Source organism: Neolamprologus multifasciatus, chromosome 7, assembly GCF_963576455.1.
Source record: "Neolamprologus multifasciatus chromosome 7, fNeoMul1.2, whole genome shotgun sequence".
NCBI classification, from domain to species: Eukaryota; Metazoa; Chordata; class Actinopteri; order Cichliformes; family Cichlidae; genus Neolamprologus; species Neolamprologus multifasciatus.
In genome coordinates, this window is record NC_140445.1 from 33,154,720 (window position 1) to 33,172,500 (window position 17,781).

General features: G+C 38.0%; 1 protein-coding gene across 1 annotated transcript; it reads left to right on the top strand.

Moving 5' to 3' along the window:
- The first annotated feature begins 3,048 nt into the window (after positions 1–3,048).
- gfi1b (growth factor independent 1B transcription repressor) lies at positions 3,049–10,448 on the top strand. The gene is made up of 7 exons (XM_085166890.1): positions 3,049–3,289; positions 3,489–3,589; positions 3,891–4,070; positions 5,469–5,701; positions 5,853–5,990; positions 6,384–6,549; positions 7,407–10,448. Exons 2-7 carry the CDS (start codon positions 3,496–3,498, stop codon positions 7,583–7,585), a joined length of 990 nt encoding a protein of 329 aa, XP_085023016.1. The 5' UTR covers positions 3,049–3,289; positions 3,489–3,495; the 3' UTR covers positions 7,586–10,448.
- The last annotated feature ends 7,333 nt before the right edge of the window (positions 10,449–17,781 follow it).

A 17,781-nucleotide genomic window follows, 5' to 3' on the forward strand; every position in this document is an offset into this window, starting at 1 on the left:
GTATCAGCTGTGTTCCCCCTGTGTTTCCACTTCCCCTGATCACCTACAGTCTGTATATATTGTGTACTGTAACAAGAGGTTTCATTGGAGGTCCCCCCCAACCGTTGCTATCACGTGTGCTTTCCCCTGTTGCTCTCCTGTGTCCCTCCCGTGTTTCCAGGTTTTCTCTAATGTTCTGGGTTTTGTCTTTTTTTTTTTAGTTTCTCCAGTTCAGGCAATCCTCTGTTAGTTTGTTATTCATGTTTCTTCCCCATTGGCTATATCTGCCTAAATAAATGGCATGCTTTCAGTTAATTCCAGTCTTTTTCTTTTGTGGCCTTCGTTTGGGTCTTCACATAGAATAGAATAGAATTCAACTTTATTGTAATTGCACATGTCACAAGTACAAGGCAATGAAATTCAGTTTGCATCCATCCTGAAGTGTTTCAGCAATAATATAGATATATTACAAAATATAGATCTATTATAGATGTGTTACAATGTACACGGTATGAAGGTATGTTATGAATATACTATAAGTATGTACAGGCTCTAACTGTAGTGAGTGTGCAAGCTATGTACAGGCTATGAACAAGTATACGTATGGTTATAAATATGAAAACCTATAGCAGATTATAAATATATAATTGCGAGTATTAATAAACAGTGTAGAACTATAAATATTGTCTTGTACAGTATAATTGATTGTCTATACAGCATTTACAGTAGTGCAGTTGAGATCAGTGAGATATATGGATAAATTATACAGTGGTTATATATAGTGCCAGTAGTTGTAAGTGGTGGTTCAGTCCATGTTATTATTGTGTGTATGAGGGTACAGTAGGCCATTTGTTTGTTTCTGTCCATTGTGTGTATGTTCAGTTATAAAAGAATAATACATAAAAGAATCCACACTATCTGCCTCACATATTGTAACAGGTTAACTCATTCATAGTCATTTTTACATGACAGCAAATGAAATGTCACTGCTGGAATGACATGACCGAGTAAACTAAAACTACCCAGTCAGGGCATGATGGTTAATGTTTATTACCATCACTGTAAAAATCTTTGCATTTCTTCATTATTTATTAATCTGTCCTGTGACTGGGAGTGATGTAGTGCAGAAGGTGATCGGATGTTTGTATCTATAGTATGCAGTGTGTACAACACCAGTTCCAAAAAAGATGTGATGCTGTGTAAATGTGAATAAACAGAATGCAAATCTCATACACCCATATTTTATTTATATCAGAACACTGAAATCATATTAAATGTTATTTCATGAAAATATATTTTAACGATTTGAACTTTATGGCAGCAGTATGTTTCAAAAAGAAGTTGGGACAGGGCAACAAAAGGCCAGAAAAAAAGAGATATTACAAAGTAAGACTTTGCAATTATTCAGGTAAACTGGCAGCAGATCTGAGACATGACTGGATACAAACTTTCTCAGAAGTAAAGATGGACAGACATTCACAGAAAAATAAACAAAAAAAAAAACATCTACAAATTGTGGAACAGCTGGGAAGACTTTGACTATCTTAGTATCTACAGCACAGCATATAAGACACCGTAAATAATAAAGGATAAGAAAATCTGGAGAAATCTCTTGGACATGCTTGGCATCAGCCAGATTTAAAATACAGTAGTTAGTCTGGAAATGAATAACTATCAACAGCGAAAGGTACAGAAATGTTTTAGAGCAACAAATGTTTCCATCTAGAACAGCAATTTTGTAGGGAAGGACGTGTATATTTAAACAAGATAATATTAAAGCACATACTGCATCTATTCTAACAGCACAGAATTCATAGCAGCAGAGTCTGGGTGCTGAACTGGCCTGCCAGCACTGACTACCTTTCACTGATTGAAAATATTTGCATTGCTGAGCAGATAGGTTTCTAGAATGGGACAACAAGATGTGTATGAATTGGTCTCCTCAGTTCTCAGATGTTAACGTTTTTAGATGAAGAGGGGATGCTTCACAGTGGTAAACATGCCGATTTCAAAAATAAATTTTTCTTTAAAACATTTATACATTTTCTATGTTCTGTTGTGAATAAAATGCAGGTCTGTGAGATTTTCATACTTCTATTATTGTTATTATTATTATTGAGTTTGTTTTGTACAATGAAGTCTACTCCAAATGTTTTACTGATGTATTAAATTGAATAAAATGATATAACAACACACACAATACACACAACAAAACGTAATCAGAAAAACTTACACATTCAAAAATTTATGTTCAATTTAATCTGTTTAACATCCGAATAAAAATACATGATCCTCATTGAAAATGCACACGTTATCCACAAGATGGCGCACTCGTATTTCTCGCCCTTCTCCACAAAACGTTTTCTCCCTCCTTCCTTTAATCTGATTACAGTTATGCGATTTAATAAGCTGCTATTTTCATTTCAACCAGAAAAAACCCAAATCTCTCACATTATAGGTCTCCTGTCATTCGGACCTCCTCTTGTGTGAATCGAAAACAGACTGCCGGGAAATCTGTCATACACGAATAAAGACAAGCTTCGATAAAAGTACACGAAAAGAGTCAACACGGTTAATCTCCCGGACTGGTTTGGTGTGTGTATCTTTGGAGGTCCTACAATCTCATATGATCTTTTAGCCGTTTAAATCTTGCACGCAATCATACATCTTTACTGCAAGTAAATCCTGTAAATCAAACACGGAGCGATGAAAATATTTATTTATTAAATTAATTCGTTTTGTATTTCAAATTCCAGCTTATATTTATTAATTTTAAGCTTTTTTTTATTCAGCTGAATTTGGTTTTGCTTTGCTGGTGACAGTCGAAGTCTAAAAGCCTTTAAAAAAAAAAGAAGAAACAAATAATAATTCGCCTAGCATATCACTTTTATTCTGTAAACCTACTGCACATATATTTTGCCTTTAGTTCCGGCATTTTTGGTCCTGTGAGTACTGTGTGCTTTGTATAACTGTTCCTAAGGCCCTGTGTTTTTCTAAGCAAATTTCCACCTGCCGTTTGGCCTTTTCATTGGCTAAAACCACAGTCAGATTCCGCTGCGAGATTGAAAATCAGGGAGGGGGTGAGCGGGAGGTATAAACCTGATAGGTTTACACTGCTTTTCAAAGACTTTTGGAATCGACGCATCTCTCCTCTGAAACTTGTTTTTCTTCCAGAAAAAAGGAAATATTAACTGGGTTATTTTCCCCCCGTTTGCGTTTGTTTTCGTCTCTAGAAGCTGCGAGGAGCTACAAAATCAGCAGGGGGACATTTTCTTTTTTCTTTTTTCCTAATCTTCGCGGATTTTTAACGGTATGAAATAATTAGACGCAATGAAATCATCTCATGTGAAGCTTTGAGATAATTAAAATTCAAATAAGAGGAGAATTTCCGGGAGTTTAAGTGTATTTATTTATTGTTATACTCTTGACGTTGACGTAAAAGCCTACGTAAAAGCCTCGATCACCTTTTTAAAAAAAATATTTTTAATTATTATACTTTTCCGGTCTAGGATCACCATGCCTCTGTCGTTTATGGTAAGAAGCAAAAAGTTCACTTCCTACAGGCAAAAAAATTTCGATGAAGATGACTCGAAGGCCTCCGCAACATCTGGTAAGTCTTTAAAAAAAGAAGTGAGTTGATCTGAATAGGTGAAGAACGGGGCACTATTAAAATAATTAAATGAAATTACTGCTGCAGGGTGTAACTGCTTTTTATCGCAACCCCAAATCTCCTTGCCGTCTTAAACAAATTTTTATTTGTTTTGCAAATTAAAAAAAACAAAAAAAAAACTTCTGATGTTATTTGTAGCTTTTTCTTATTAAAGAAAATACCTAATTGAACAAAGGAAGATATTCATTTAGATTTACTTTCTCTCTAATCAACCGAACTTCACTTTGTTTTGGATTTGCAGAAATCCCAGCAGCCGTTCAGACCACAGACATTTCAGACAGGCCTAAGTCAGAGGGGCAATCTTCCCCTGAAGACCCCCGCTTACTTACTAAGGAGGAACCGGAGCTTGAATGTCCCTTACCGCTTCACCCAGAGCCAAGCAGACCTCTCATGACTCAGACACAGCCGTACTACCTGCCAGGTGAGTTTAAAAACTTGCCATCTGGAAGTCAAAAGACTAGGCTGGAATAGAGACTGCATATCAGAGGTGGAAGTAGACGTGGCCCATTAGTTTTGGAAAGCATTTTAAAGCTTCAAAGTTGGCATTTTGACCACAGTTTTATATATTTATTTATTTATTTATTTATTAAAGATTTGCCTATTCGGATGAAAAAGGGTTAAAAGTTATTCCCTTAGGCTGAGTAGCTAACTAACAAAACACTAATTTCACTCACAAAACCTGAAGTACAAACTCTTTGGTCTGTACCACATGGTTATCAATCAGATTATTAATCAGACTGCTGTAACTGAAGAGTGTAACTGCTATTCATAAGCTGGACCTTGTTTTTGTATTATTTTGACTCTGACATAATATTTTGTTTGATGTGTTTTGAGGTAATTTGATTTTTATTTTGTAACATTGTAATGGTGTGCAGTCTTGGCCAAGTCTACTCTGAAAAAGATTGACTCTTAAGGGATAAATAAAAGGTTTTGTTTTTTTTTTAAAGAAAGAATAAAGATTGTTCCATTAATGAGCATGAAAAGGCACAAAAGCTACAGCTGTCTCTGTGTCAGGACAGCAGTCCAGTTAACCCCAGTATATAGGTGAATGCACTGTAAAAATATTCAGCTCCATTGTCAGCATATATTTTTAATATCAGTTGTTAAACATGTTTTTCATGCTAGGAGGTATCCAGCACTTCCACCTTGGCTTTGTTTTTCATGTGTAGAAGTTTCTGTTTGCACTGGCATTCCACTCAATTTTGCATTACATGTTATCCAAATAAGTAACAGATATGTACATCTTTAATGTACAGGATCCTTTTTGTTTTCAAGAAAAATACTATAAGGAAAAACAGTAATATTTCATGCTTTCATGCTGAAATAGAATTATAGCCTTATGCTTACATCTACGAGATTGAGGAAAAAATGACAAGGGTGTGATTTAACAGATATAAAGCAATATATTTTTAGGCTGGATTGGCCCTTTCATGTCTTACAGTGGTTTTCTTCACTGCCAACTATTTTCTAATTACTTAATTTTCAAAGGTTAACTGAAGTTTTTTAACTTCTGCCACCTAAAAGAATCCAACATATGTGTACTGTTGTTACGTGGCAGCCATGTCATCTGATGCATGCTTTTAGAGGCTATTGGTCTATTCACAGTTAAAATCATTAGAACTTGCTGAATTTCAAACAATTTTCAAGCCTTTTTAAACTATTTCCAATGAACCCTCCGCAGCTCAGTCTTCACAAACCTTGTACCATCCCACTGAAAAATTTGTGCTACTGGAAAAACACCCCTGATGCAAACTTTTTAAAAAGGCATCTATAACAAAGATAAGATATGCTTTTTTTGTCTCTTATGTGTGCCCTTCAGAGCCTCACTTAGCTGACTTCCAACCTTATGGCTCACAGTCGCCTTATGCCTGGGAGACATTGTCTCCTTCCTACAAGCTCCGTCAGATGAGTTTCAGCCCCAAAGTGCTGCAGCATGCCAGTAACCTGTACAGCACCACCATCAACCGTAGTCCTCAGCCTCAGCAGCCTCTAGACTGCAGCACTCACTACTCGCCTTCTTCGAACACCTATCACTGTATCACCTGTGACAAGGTAGGTACCACAGCTTAGGCCAAGATCAAAGGCTTAAAACTGGTTGTGCAGCTCGCGAAGCTGTTATGTCAGGTGCAGACATATTTCACGGCTTTCACTTTGTCACTTTGACTCCACTGACAAGTGCAATTAAGGGCAAACTGTGTTCTAGGTATTTTCAACTTCCCATGGACTGGAGGTTCATGTCAGAAGGTCTCACAGTGGAATGAGGCCGTTTGGCTGCAGCATCTGCAGAAAAACATTTGGTCATGCTGTCAGCCTGGAGCAGCACATGAATGTCCACTCTCAGGTATACTGACGAAGCAGGAATTATTTCAGTGTTAAAAGAGTTTAGGGACCTGAATATGCAGAGGACAACACATCTTGGCCTTTAAATCTTTTGTGTGGATTAGGCTTCAATTTTTTACTCTACTTGTCTGATATGCTGACAGCTTTCAAGATTCATGCTTACATTTAGTGAACACAACTATAGTTCCTTTTCGTAAAATGCTCTTGATCATTTAAAGTAGGAACAATGAAGGAAATATGAACATATACATTTCCTTTATTACAATTTTTCCCATCAAAAGGTCCCAAAAATCTACTAAAATTATTGGAATGAACTTTTAAAGACACTTTTTTCTGACATTTATTCACTAACTGATTATTGTGCCTCACTTTTTTTGTCTTTGTCCTTGATCAGGAAAAAAGTTTCGAGTGCAAGATGTGCGGCAAATCCTTCAAGCGTTCATCCACGCTCTCGACACACCTGCTTATCCACTCCGACACCAGGCCTTACCCCTGCCAGTACTGTGGCAAGAGATTTCATCAGAAATCTGATATGAAAAAGCACACCTACATACATACTGGTAAATGTCTTAACATTCTCACAGTTTGTGACCATCAGTGTGACCCTGCATATGATCCATCTTCAGCAATCACCTGCTTTCCAGGTCAAGCATGTAGGGACTATTTCTAGGAGTAATATAACTGCTGATAAATCAGAAAAAGAAGCTTAAACAAATATCCTGTTGATTTGCATATCTGGGTTTCCTCTTCACAGAGCTCTGTAAAAGGAACTGTAGTTTATATTTGTTGCCAGTATGTCTCTGACAAATCTGAACAATGGCCTGATTCTTCTCTCATGGTTTTAATGAAAAATGTTATCTGTATGACGAAAACGCTTGGCACCATTTTTGGTAATGTTGGAAAACCTGATTTTACCGAAGCGGTGAAAAGAAAACTATAACAATTTTATACAAATCACTTGAAAATTGTCCAAGTTTTGATTGTGCAGATCAGGGGTGTCAAGCTTAAGGCCCAGGGGCCAGAGTTGGCTTGGCAAAGACTCCAGTCTGGCCCACTTGACAGCTTTGGGAAATATGTATAAGGGCATACATTTTGGATTTGGGGAGTTGTGGGGAGTGAGCTACCAGAACTTTTTTCTGTAATTTTAAACCTTTTTTAATTGTACTGACAGATTTCCTTCATTCACTCCAGCAGTATTTCTTTCTTATGTAGAAAAACTGAGATGTATTGTGGACATTGTGCTTCCTTTTCTCCTGTAAAATGCAGTTTAAACTGACAAAAATGGGAGTTTCACTGTTCCAATCCACTTAAGATGAAAGCTGGCTGTATGTGGCCCATGATGTAAATGAGTTTGATATCCCTGGTGTAGATTTCTTACGGCACGTGTCCTTCTGTGTGTTTCATTTTCTTTTTGTAGGTGAAAAACCTCACAAATGCCAAGTTTGTGGCAAAGCTTTCAGCCAAAGCTCCAACCTGATCACACACAGCCGGAAACACACAGGATTTAAGCCCTTCGGGTGTGACATTTGTTCAAAGGGCTTCCAGCGCAAGGTTGATCTGCGCAGGCACCACGAGAGCCAGCATGGCATAAACTGAAGAGGAAGTGTTCTCTTTCTTGTTGTTGTTGTTGTTTTTTAACCTGTGTGATAAATAATATTTAACAATATGCTCAGTAGAACCCAGTTAAGGTTAAAAGGCACTATGTAAGTTACATTGGAAGAAATCTTTCAAGATATGAATGAATGTTTATTCTGTTGCACTTTTCATTGTGTTGTTGCAGTGTTGCAATGTTCCATTGCTTAGAGTCCAATAAATATTGAAGCAATCTCAAATGTCTGTGGTTGTTGTTTTTGAATGAGGCAAAATATAATACTTGGTCCTTTGTCACCTCACGGTAAAATACACACATAGTGTGATGAACATTGTAAACAGACTTTCCCTTCCCGACTGGTTTATTCTGCTTTTCATAGTTAGAAACACATACAGGATGAAACTGTGACTCAGGCCCCAGGTGGAAATCTCTCGCAAGACTAGATATAGTGTGTAGTGGAGTTATCCTGCATTCAAATAACACCCAGAACATTATGCAAATCCAAGCGCAGGGAGCCATTCGTTCCAGAGAGTCGACTAGAAAGCAGCTAAAGGAAAGTTAGAAGCAAATACATCGTCCAGTTTGATGTTCAAGAGCAAAAAGGAGCTCTGTAATCTCAGTAAAAATCAGAATAACACAAACCGTCTGCCCGGACATACTGTATGTTTTCCCTACACACCTTTAAATGGCCTTTGCAGTGCATTCAGCCTAATGGGATACAGGGATTAATAAAAGGTTGTTGAAAAGGTACCGATTACTTACTCAGCTCTAACCACACCCAGGCAGCCTGTTGGATTTACTTCAACAAACAAATGGCGATTCTAACGAAGACACACCGCCCTCCTCAAACACCAAACCTGTTAGGTTTAAGCTGCTAAATGCAAATCAGATCTTCACCTGCTCTGTTTAAATCTGACAAGAACTTAAAGAAGCACTGTGAACATTTAAAGTGAACCCAAAGTTGAAGCTCCCACCCACCCCCACCTTCCCTGCCATGCTGTGATGTAAATATGATGATATCAGTTTTTCAGGTAAGTGGATCGTTACTGGTATGTTAGAATGAATAGTTTCTGTTGTTCAATGCATGCATCTATATCCACAATGCATGGGCCTAAAAGACTGAAAAGACGAACAGCTGGCACGCTGCAAGACTCCAGTCTTACAGTTTTTCCACTATGCAAACTGCAACAATTCACATCTGTTCCCCAATTTTCATTGATATTAAAAATGTTGCGCATTACATATTTTGTTATTGTATGTACGTCTGAGTTTACCAACCTCAGTTTCCCACATACAGCAGCTCTCCACTGTACAGTTAAAGAACTAGATGGCTTGTAGATAAATAGATATACAAAAAGTATAAAAACATACATTATAAATTCAAGAGCAAGTGTGTATTCAGTTGTGTTAGTGGTGCAGAAATCAGTGTTTGTGAAGGGACGAGTAGAAACATGAGGGCTTACTGTCAGGCAAACAAATCTGAGGTCTCTATGCAAAATTTGTTGATATTACAGTAGGGTCTGTTGTTATCCTCTGCAACAGTTAGACTTACTGGTGCTGCAGCTTGTGGGTGTGAGGAGACTGAGCAAATCAAAATCCTGCCCAGGTAAACCAACAGAAAGGGAAGGAGAGGATCATCTTGGGTGGAACCGAGCAAACAGGACATGGGTCCTGAAAGAGGAGGGGTGGTGCTGCCTGGGGAAGCCTGGGGGAAAACCGGAGAACATGAAGGTAGCATGCATGCCTGCATGTGTCTGCAACAATCCCACATGGAAGCAGAGACATACAAAACCTTAATTAAGGGGAGTAATTTTGATTTTCTAACACAATTGCCAGACATAGCAGCTGTGTTAAAGTTGTGTGTGACCAAAGTGGGAGCCACAGTTGATTTGTATATCTTGTTGCCTGAGGTGCTGTATCCTCAAAGTTGTAAATCTACTAAACAGGAAACAGTCAGAAATACTCTCACAAAACAACATTTTTTAGAAACTGTATGTAAAGATATGCAAAATCCATGCACGTTTGCATGGAGTGCAGGACAGTGAAATATTTTGAGTGTACTTGTTTGATGTGTCTCAGATGTCTGTAAAATGGCTTCAAGTTTCTGTCTGACCGGTGGTGTCAAATGTCAGAATCATACACCAGAAACAGTCTCAGCACTGGCAGCAACAGTTATCTGCCAAATCTGATCCATCCAGCAAATAACCAAACCAACAAATTTTAAAAAAAAATCAAGACTAAAACATAAGCTCTTTGTGTTATGAACAACACACCCTAATCCACATGCAGGTACCGAGTGTGTCTCTATCTCACAGACACAAGCAACAGGCGAGGTGATAGAGCACAGCGCTGAATTTGTCTTGCAAATTTGATCTATGCAAATGAGTCTCAGCCAGTACATTGGAAACTCTGCAGGATGAAGGCCTGAGGCATCAATGACATATTCATGGAAGACAGAGCGGGAGTTCCCCTAGTGGTGTGTCTTTCCCTGTAAGATCACAGGAACGTCACAGGTCTCTCAGTCATTACTGTTGTAATATACCAGTAACCAAACAAAACTTGTGCCACAAGACACATCTCCAGCTTGCTCTGGCTGTGACAGTTGATCCCAGAAACAAGGGATAGACTTTTTTCCCTTTTTTCTTTTTCTTTTTTAAGCTTTATGGCTGACATCCCTTCCCTGTTCCTCTTGTTATTTGACATTCCTGGTGATTCACAGATTTAGGATTGAAATGACTTGTCTCACAGATTTAGTGTAACAATTTAATATTTAAGAAGATAGCTTTCCTGCCTTTTTAGCTCGTTGTTCTTCATAATATCATGCCGAAAATACCCTGAACAAGAGTGGTTTTATTAGTTTCAGTTTAATGACACCAGATCTCTCACCATCATGACTATACTATTCAATTATGGCTGTTAAGGTTGTGTCTACTATAGGACATAACGTGTGACAGCCAATGTGGTGTAAAGCATTAAAATATAATAACCATGAATGTATTACTATGCACTCAAAATTTTGGTATAATCACTTCTTTTAGGTGGATTTTTGGACCGGTTCATAAATAACTCAGAGGTGTAAAATATATATAGACTGCAAGTGCTAAAATACAAGACATAAAATATATTTAAAAAAACACAAGGAAGCTAGAGGTTTGTTGTCTCTGTGGAGTCAGGCTTGTGTGATATGCCAACGATCCATCATCGGCAAACAGAAAAAAACAAATACAAAACAAACTGTCAACAGATTTCCTCTGTAAGACTGGACTGGGGGCAGATGCCTCATGATCACAACCACTGCTGTCACACAACGTCGGGGTGTGATACTATTTGATTGCCAGTGGCACAGTTTTGTGGTCCTGCCTTCCTCTAGATAAGTGCAGGGATGACGTGTACAAACGGACACACCTACAAAATGTTCCACGAGAGTCATGAGAAAAACAAAAAAACAGATTAGCATGTATGAGGGAGCTTCTCGTCTTTTTTAGAGGCAGAAACAACATGTTGCATTCAAGTTGCATCCAGACTGTCAATAATTATAAGGAGAGCTTCAGCACTGCAATATTTTAATTTAGTTTATCAATGGTAACCTTTATTGGCTCTTCAGCTCCTGAACTGATCTTTTTAAGTACAGGCAGGTAATAAAATATTATTTTGATGTGGAAGATTCTTTCACTGTGTTGTCTTTCCACCATAATTAAAACAAAATTGTAAGCAATGATAAGTGTTAATACTTGCTGGGATGTCCTGGTTGGCCAGCAGTCTTGGATGTAAGCCATGTAGTTATATTTTCCTGCCAAACCAAGGTTCTTTGTACAAAACAAGTCACATTGGTTAGTAATTAATCATGGCTTATTTTCCAGTAGGAGATCTTGAGATTATTTTAAAAGCAGATACAGCTTAATCTGCAAAGGTTGATTCTGTTCATCTGGACGTAGCGTTTTCAGTGGGAGAAATGTTTCGTCACTCATCCAAGTGACTTCTTCATGAGCAGATTCAACCTTTGGAGATTTACTTACCTGGATGATTGAGAATTCATCAAGATGATACAGCTTCATGTTATTTTAGTCTAATGCTGTGGGCCAGTCTGTTGGTCTTTCACGTCACAAATAAAAACAAAAAATTCAAACAAATAAATAAAAAACATCTCCATATAAGGTGTTTAGCCGTGGCCAGTGTTGGGGAGTAACGGAATATATGTACCGCCGTTACGTATTTAAAATGCAAAATATGAGTAACTGTATTCCGTTACAGTTACCGTTTAAAAAGGTGGTATTTAGAATACAGTTACTTTGTTGAAATAAATGGATTACACGGGGGTACTTCCCTGTTTCATATTGTGACGGGTCAGGACTGTTTGGGTTTTGTTTGACAGCTACGTTCTGTTGTACCAGGTGGTAGCGTTATGGTTGCCATGGTTACAGAGTGACGCTCTCTCTCCGCGTGTTTCCTGGGTGAGAGAGACCCTTTTGTTGTTGTTGTGCTAAGCTAATAGGCAGAATGCTACCGGTATAGCTCTAAAGAATGTAGCATCATAGGCAGTGTAGTCCGTGCTGCAGGGAGAATGGACTGCCATACACGTTATGTGTCTGTGAGCGAGGGAGGGAGAAAAAGGAAAAGTACGAGCTGTCATCGACCAAAAACGGGAGCTGGAAGCATGTAAATATAATAATAACCACTGCAGCCAAGAAGAGAGCCTGACGAGCCCAGTTGTAAGTAAGCTATTAAGACTCGACTGTACACCGTGTTCGTGTTTTCCTCCGAAACAATAAGTTCCGTTGGAGCAGCCTTTCAACGCCTCTCTCTGTCTCTCGCTAGCAAAGTTGACCCAGACAACAAAGTAAAGCTAGTTTTCAGCTACAAGCCCGACACAGAACCCACCGTATTAGCCAGAGGTCCCTTTACTACGGTTCGGAGCCGCGGACCTTCAGTAACAGTAATAAATCACAGCAATAGTACATTCACGTAGTTGTAAAAAGCATGATAATATATTAAGTAATTCAAAGTATTCAGAATACGTTACTCTCATTGAGTAACGTAACGGAATACGTTACAGAATACATTTTGGGGCATGTATTGTGTAATCTGTAATGGGATACATTTTAAAAGTAACCTTCCCAACACTGGCCGTGGCTGATAAGGGTCTTAAAGTCTCTTGAATCTATCTTCTTCAACAGTGATATTTTCCCACTTGTTGTTCTGATGATGGTGACAGAGAGCTCTTTAAAGTTTGGTCCAAAATATTTGCCTAGCAGTTCAACTGGGTTGAGAACTGGTGACTTTTCAAGCCTTTCAGAGGCTCTTATGGTCCTTGGAAGGACCATTATATGCTGGAAAAAAGCGTTGCCATCTTTATAGAAGCCTTTTATCAGAGGATAAAGTGATCATTCAAAACTACTTGATTTGTAGTTCAACAAGTAGGACTAAACCATACCAGAAAAAGTGGTTTAAGAAACACAGCAGAGCCATCTAATGACCTCACCATGAGATCCTACAGGTTCAGGTTTTATCTCCAATTTTTCATCAGTCTCTAGGAATATTGCAGGCATAGTCCCCAGAGGATGAAGCCTGCTGTGGTACTGTAAGAAACACTAATGAATCACTACAGTAGGCTCCTGCACATGTGACTGCACATATTCTAGACGATGAAGCACACTGGGCTTGCCTGAGTACTGTGTCGAACTTACCAGTGACCATATTTTTGTTCTATGAATACATATACATATATACATCAAATGAAAGAGCAGAAAGTTTGAATTTTAACATAGTGATAATGTGAAAACACTGATTGCTGGAATATTTGATCATTGCCAGGAACAGTGTTACATTTTCAGCCACTAGGAGAAAGAATCTGTCTTTGTCTCGGGGCCCTCACAGACATTAAGCTTCCTGTTGTTAAATGTTAAATATTATCCCATGTTTTTAGAGCAAACCCTAATTCGAACTCTTTCCCCATGCCTGAAATGGAAAACTAATATGTGAACGAGTTGTCACAATGGCCTCTTGTATAAAGCAAACACAGAGATTTGCATTATGCCTTGCACACAGAAGGAGCTCACAGGCCTCTGTGAGTATGGGATCTTCCCTATTTATGCTATAAAACTCTGGGGAATATTGGGCAACTCACTAGGGGGATTGAAAGTTTGATTTCACTGAAATGTGCTAATCTACTAAATTAACCATTAATCATTAGGCACACAAAATCACAAAAAAATAAATAAAATGATTAAATCAAATAACACAGGGAAATAAATTCCTTCATATCTTTACCTGGTCATGCAACATTTGACAGAAAGTAACAGCAGGTCATTGATTTATTTTAGGGTCTTTTCAGCATTAATAAGCATCTAGAAAACATACAAAAGACACTTTTTAAATGAACTAGAGAGCAGTAAAAGAAATCACTGATACTAATCTTGTGATTTACATACAGAAAATGATTGGGCTTTTGTAGGTGTGGCCTGAAGTTCACATAACACATCCAAATATGACCATAAATACAGATTTCCTTTACAGCTGATAAACCGCCAGCTGCTGAGATGAGTTGACAGGAGAAGGGATGTGCTGAGTGAGAAGTCAGAATGAGTGGGAGGAAAGGAGGGGTGAAATCTGTGGGCAGCAGACTCTTCCAGAGTGAACTGAGCTGTGGAGGCCGACTGATAACCTTATCATGGCCTCCCCACGTTGTAACGGCTGGAACAGGCCAGCAGCAAGACAGGGAGGAGTGTAGAGGCCCTCAAGCCAGATACCACCAAGAGCTGGTTGGATATCCAGTGGACGATGGCCCCCCTAGAGGAAAAAAGGGACGGCAGAAAGACTAAAAAATCTTCACTTCACCACAGCACACAACAGATTGTCAGTCAGAGTCTTGTGTGTCTTCTATCCCCTCCTCTTTATCATGAAACAATGAGCCACAATAACGTCTACTGGGATAGGACACTAGGACGTTAGGAAACGTACATGCAGGTGTTACTAACGGCATCATTAAAGCCTTTCTTCTGTTCATGTCATCCAGTATGTAAGCACTTTATAGAGTCATAGTTAATGATTATGATACAGCTCTGCTTTATCTGCTCCACCAAAGCAAAATGTCTACCATAAAGGAGAAAGTGATCATCTGTTTTATCTCTGTGTTTCCAGTATATATCTTCCTGTAATGGAAGCATGCAGTGTAACCAACAGTTTGATCATTTATACTGTATAGTTGCAGAACACCTATGCATGTAATTAAAAAATAAATAAATAAATAAGAGTGATGCTACTGATGACTGTTAAAATCTTGTGTTAAGCCTTGGACTCGCTTAAAAAGTAAAAGAAAACAAACAAGAATCAAAGTAAACACAGTGTCACTATAGACAAATATTTACATTGGTAAACACAGAAAACTGTTGAGCCTGCTCTCTTCTCTGAGGGGGTGACAGTCAGTTTGCATTTTTGGGAGGGGCAGAGACCACTCCTCTTTGCCTCTGGCAACTGTGGTTCTGTCTTTCTGAACAACTGTATGTTCATCAACTGTTAAAATATCAGATTTTATAAGATTGTTAATGCTGTACAAAAAATAATGTTCCTTCAGTCAGACTGAGAGGATTCAAAAAGATGGTTACTTGTGTTAGCTTTAATGTTGTCTAGCAAGACACCGCCATCGTGAGGCCAAAAGTAGTACAGCAGCCATCTATTTTTCTAGTAACTACTATATACTCAGTGGCCATACTGATTTATTCTGATAGGAAGGCAACAGTTACCCAAAGAACTACTAGTTACAACCAGGGTCAGCAGAAGAGCAAACCTAAACACAAAACACCAGACGGGCCACAGCAGCAGAAGACCACACAGTGTCACTCCTGTCAGCTAAGAACAGGAATCTGAAGCTACAGTTTGCACGAGCTCACCAAAACCAGACAATAGAAGATTGTAAAAATCAAAAATCAAATCATTTGCAAACTGGTTTCCTAAACATTAAAAAACATTAAAAGATCTTAACCCAAAAGTGTACCTTGGGGATGGAACAGGATTAGAGTTAGGAGCAAGATTAGGCAAAAAGGATCCAGCTGCTATTAACAAGATGTGTAAAAGGTGTCAGATGAATGTAAATTCCCTGGGACAAATGTTTTCTTCCCTGTTATGCAACCATAATTTATAATCACTTAGTTTTTGCACATTTCAAACTTCATATCATAATGGGCTAATGGAGTTGTACTTTATCTCTTCTGCCAGGTAAAAAAAAAAGTGCACTGTGAAAGAAACCTCAGAACTACAGGAAGAAGTCGTAATCAGTTTTATCTCTGTGTCTTCCAGTAGCTGACCTTTCCCTGTGCTCCCTCTGTCATGGAAGCTCTCGGTGACTTTCTGTAGCCTGTATTCACCTCTTCTATTTTATTCTTTAAAGTAAAAATATTTAACTAAAATGTCACAAAGTAATTTACCAAATTGTAAAAATAAATCATCTTATGCTTTATCACAAATGAACATTATAGGAAAAAGTAAAAGTAAGATGATCCTATGATAAGTCTTAAAAAATATTGACTCGCCTAAAGGTATGACAAAAAGAAGAAAAACAAGAATCTATGTAAACAGAGTGTCACAGCAGATATTTATATATATCTGCCTATATAAGTCAGCAAACACTGTCATCCCCTCGGAGTAGAAAGCAGTCTCAACAGTTTGCAGTTTGTGGGATACGGGACAGAAAGACAGTGACGGCAGTGAATCTCTCAGTCAAATCAAAGATACATTTAGTGACTGTATAAGTACCCAGCGTTTAATACAATTTAAAAATACATGGACTTTACATTATGTTAAAGCAATAAAGAAGATCTGCACATCACCATCATGAGGCCAAAAGTTGTACAGGAAGGTGCATTTTTTTAACAGTGCCTATAAAAAAATAAAGTGAGCATAAGAACCTACACTCAAGTATTTTCTAGTATTATTCTTTCTGCACAGTGAATGAAAAGGAAATATTTAAAAAAAAAAAATCCCCATTAAGGGATAAACAAAATAAACATATTACACGTTAATAGCATATATATAGTCTATAGTATGTATAGTATATTATGTATAACATACAGAGACCAATTATTAATGCTAAACTAAAGGGGAACCAAAATACATGAATGAATCCAGCTCTTGGGAGCCTGAAGCATTGCTCCATTCTGGCTGCCTTTTGTACTTTGTTTTTACTGTGATGTAAAGTACTATATTCCACCAAAACAAAACATATAAATGTATTTTAACAAAGAAAGCGAAAAAGAAAGATGGAAAACTCTGAAAAAAGAAAGTTGTATTTGTTTCTCACAAAACATGACATTCTTTTGTAATGCTTTGAGAGAAAAGCAAGAATCAAAGTACATACGACGTCACATTAGACAGTTGTTGCCCCCCCCCCCCCCCCCGTCCACAAACGCACGCACACACACACACGCACACACACACACACACACACACACACACACACATTTAAGCCTGCAAACATGCAGAAAACTGTTAAGCCTGTAGTCTGCTCTTAGGGGATGACTGCCAGTTTACAGTATGAATGAAGACTCTGTGACAACACTGGGCCTCTCTTATGACTGTCTCGGGTTTAAATGAATAATACACGTTTTCAAATGTGAATGAAAATAACTTGATAACTTGTACTGTTTAATTTTGATATTCACCATTATATATAACAAAATATGTTCAATAAGGAAAGCACATTACTGTGTGAAAGTACACCTACATATAATGATTTTTATATTGTTATTACTATATTTTGCATTATGTAAAAGAAACAAAAAAGGACTGAATCAACACAGGTGACCCAGATGCTAACAACAGGCAAGATGTCTTTTAAATAATAACTTCAATGGGTGAAAACTATTTACTGCATAAAAGATGAAAACCTTTAATCATCAAGAGGCTGAAAAAAACTTGTATTTATAGTGTTGTTGTTATGGGATTTTAAGTTGTTTAAAATGAATTTATAAGTACACACCACTAACCACATTGTGAAGTTTGCAGACGACACAACTGTGGTTGGTCTTATCACTGACAATGACGAGTCTGCCTATAGAATGGAAGTGGAGCAGCTGGAAGTGTGATGTAGATCCCACAAGCTCACCATCAATGTGGACAAAACAAAGAAGATGGTGATCAATTTCATAAAGTCTGGCAGAGATCACCACACAGACCTCATCATAGATGGTGCTGCTGTCGAGAGGGTCAG

What these genes read in the sequence shown, in the direction of transcription:
- gfi1b (XM_085166890.1), top strand. Translation starts at nt 3,496, where the DNA reads ATGCCTCTGTCGTTTATGGTAAGAAGCAAAAAGTTCACTTCCTACAGG. An exon ending in ACAGCCGTACTACCTGCCAG is followed by an intron (nt 4,071 to 5,468) that starts GTGAGTTTAAAA and finishes TGTGCCCTTCAG; the next exon opens with AGCCTCACTTAGCTGACTTC. An exon ending in GCACACCTACATACATACTG is followed by an intron (nt 6,550 to 7,406) that starts GTAAATGTCTTA and finishes TTCTTTTTGTAG; the next exon opens with GTGAAAAACCTCACAAATGC.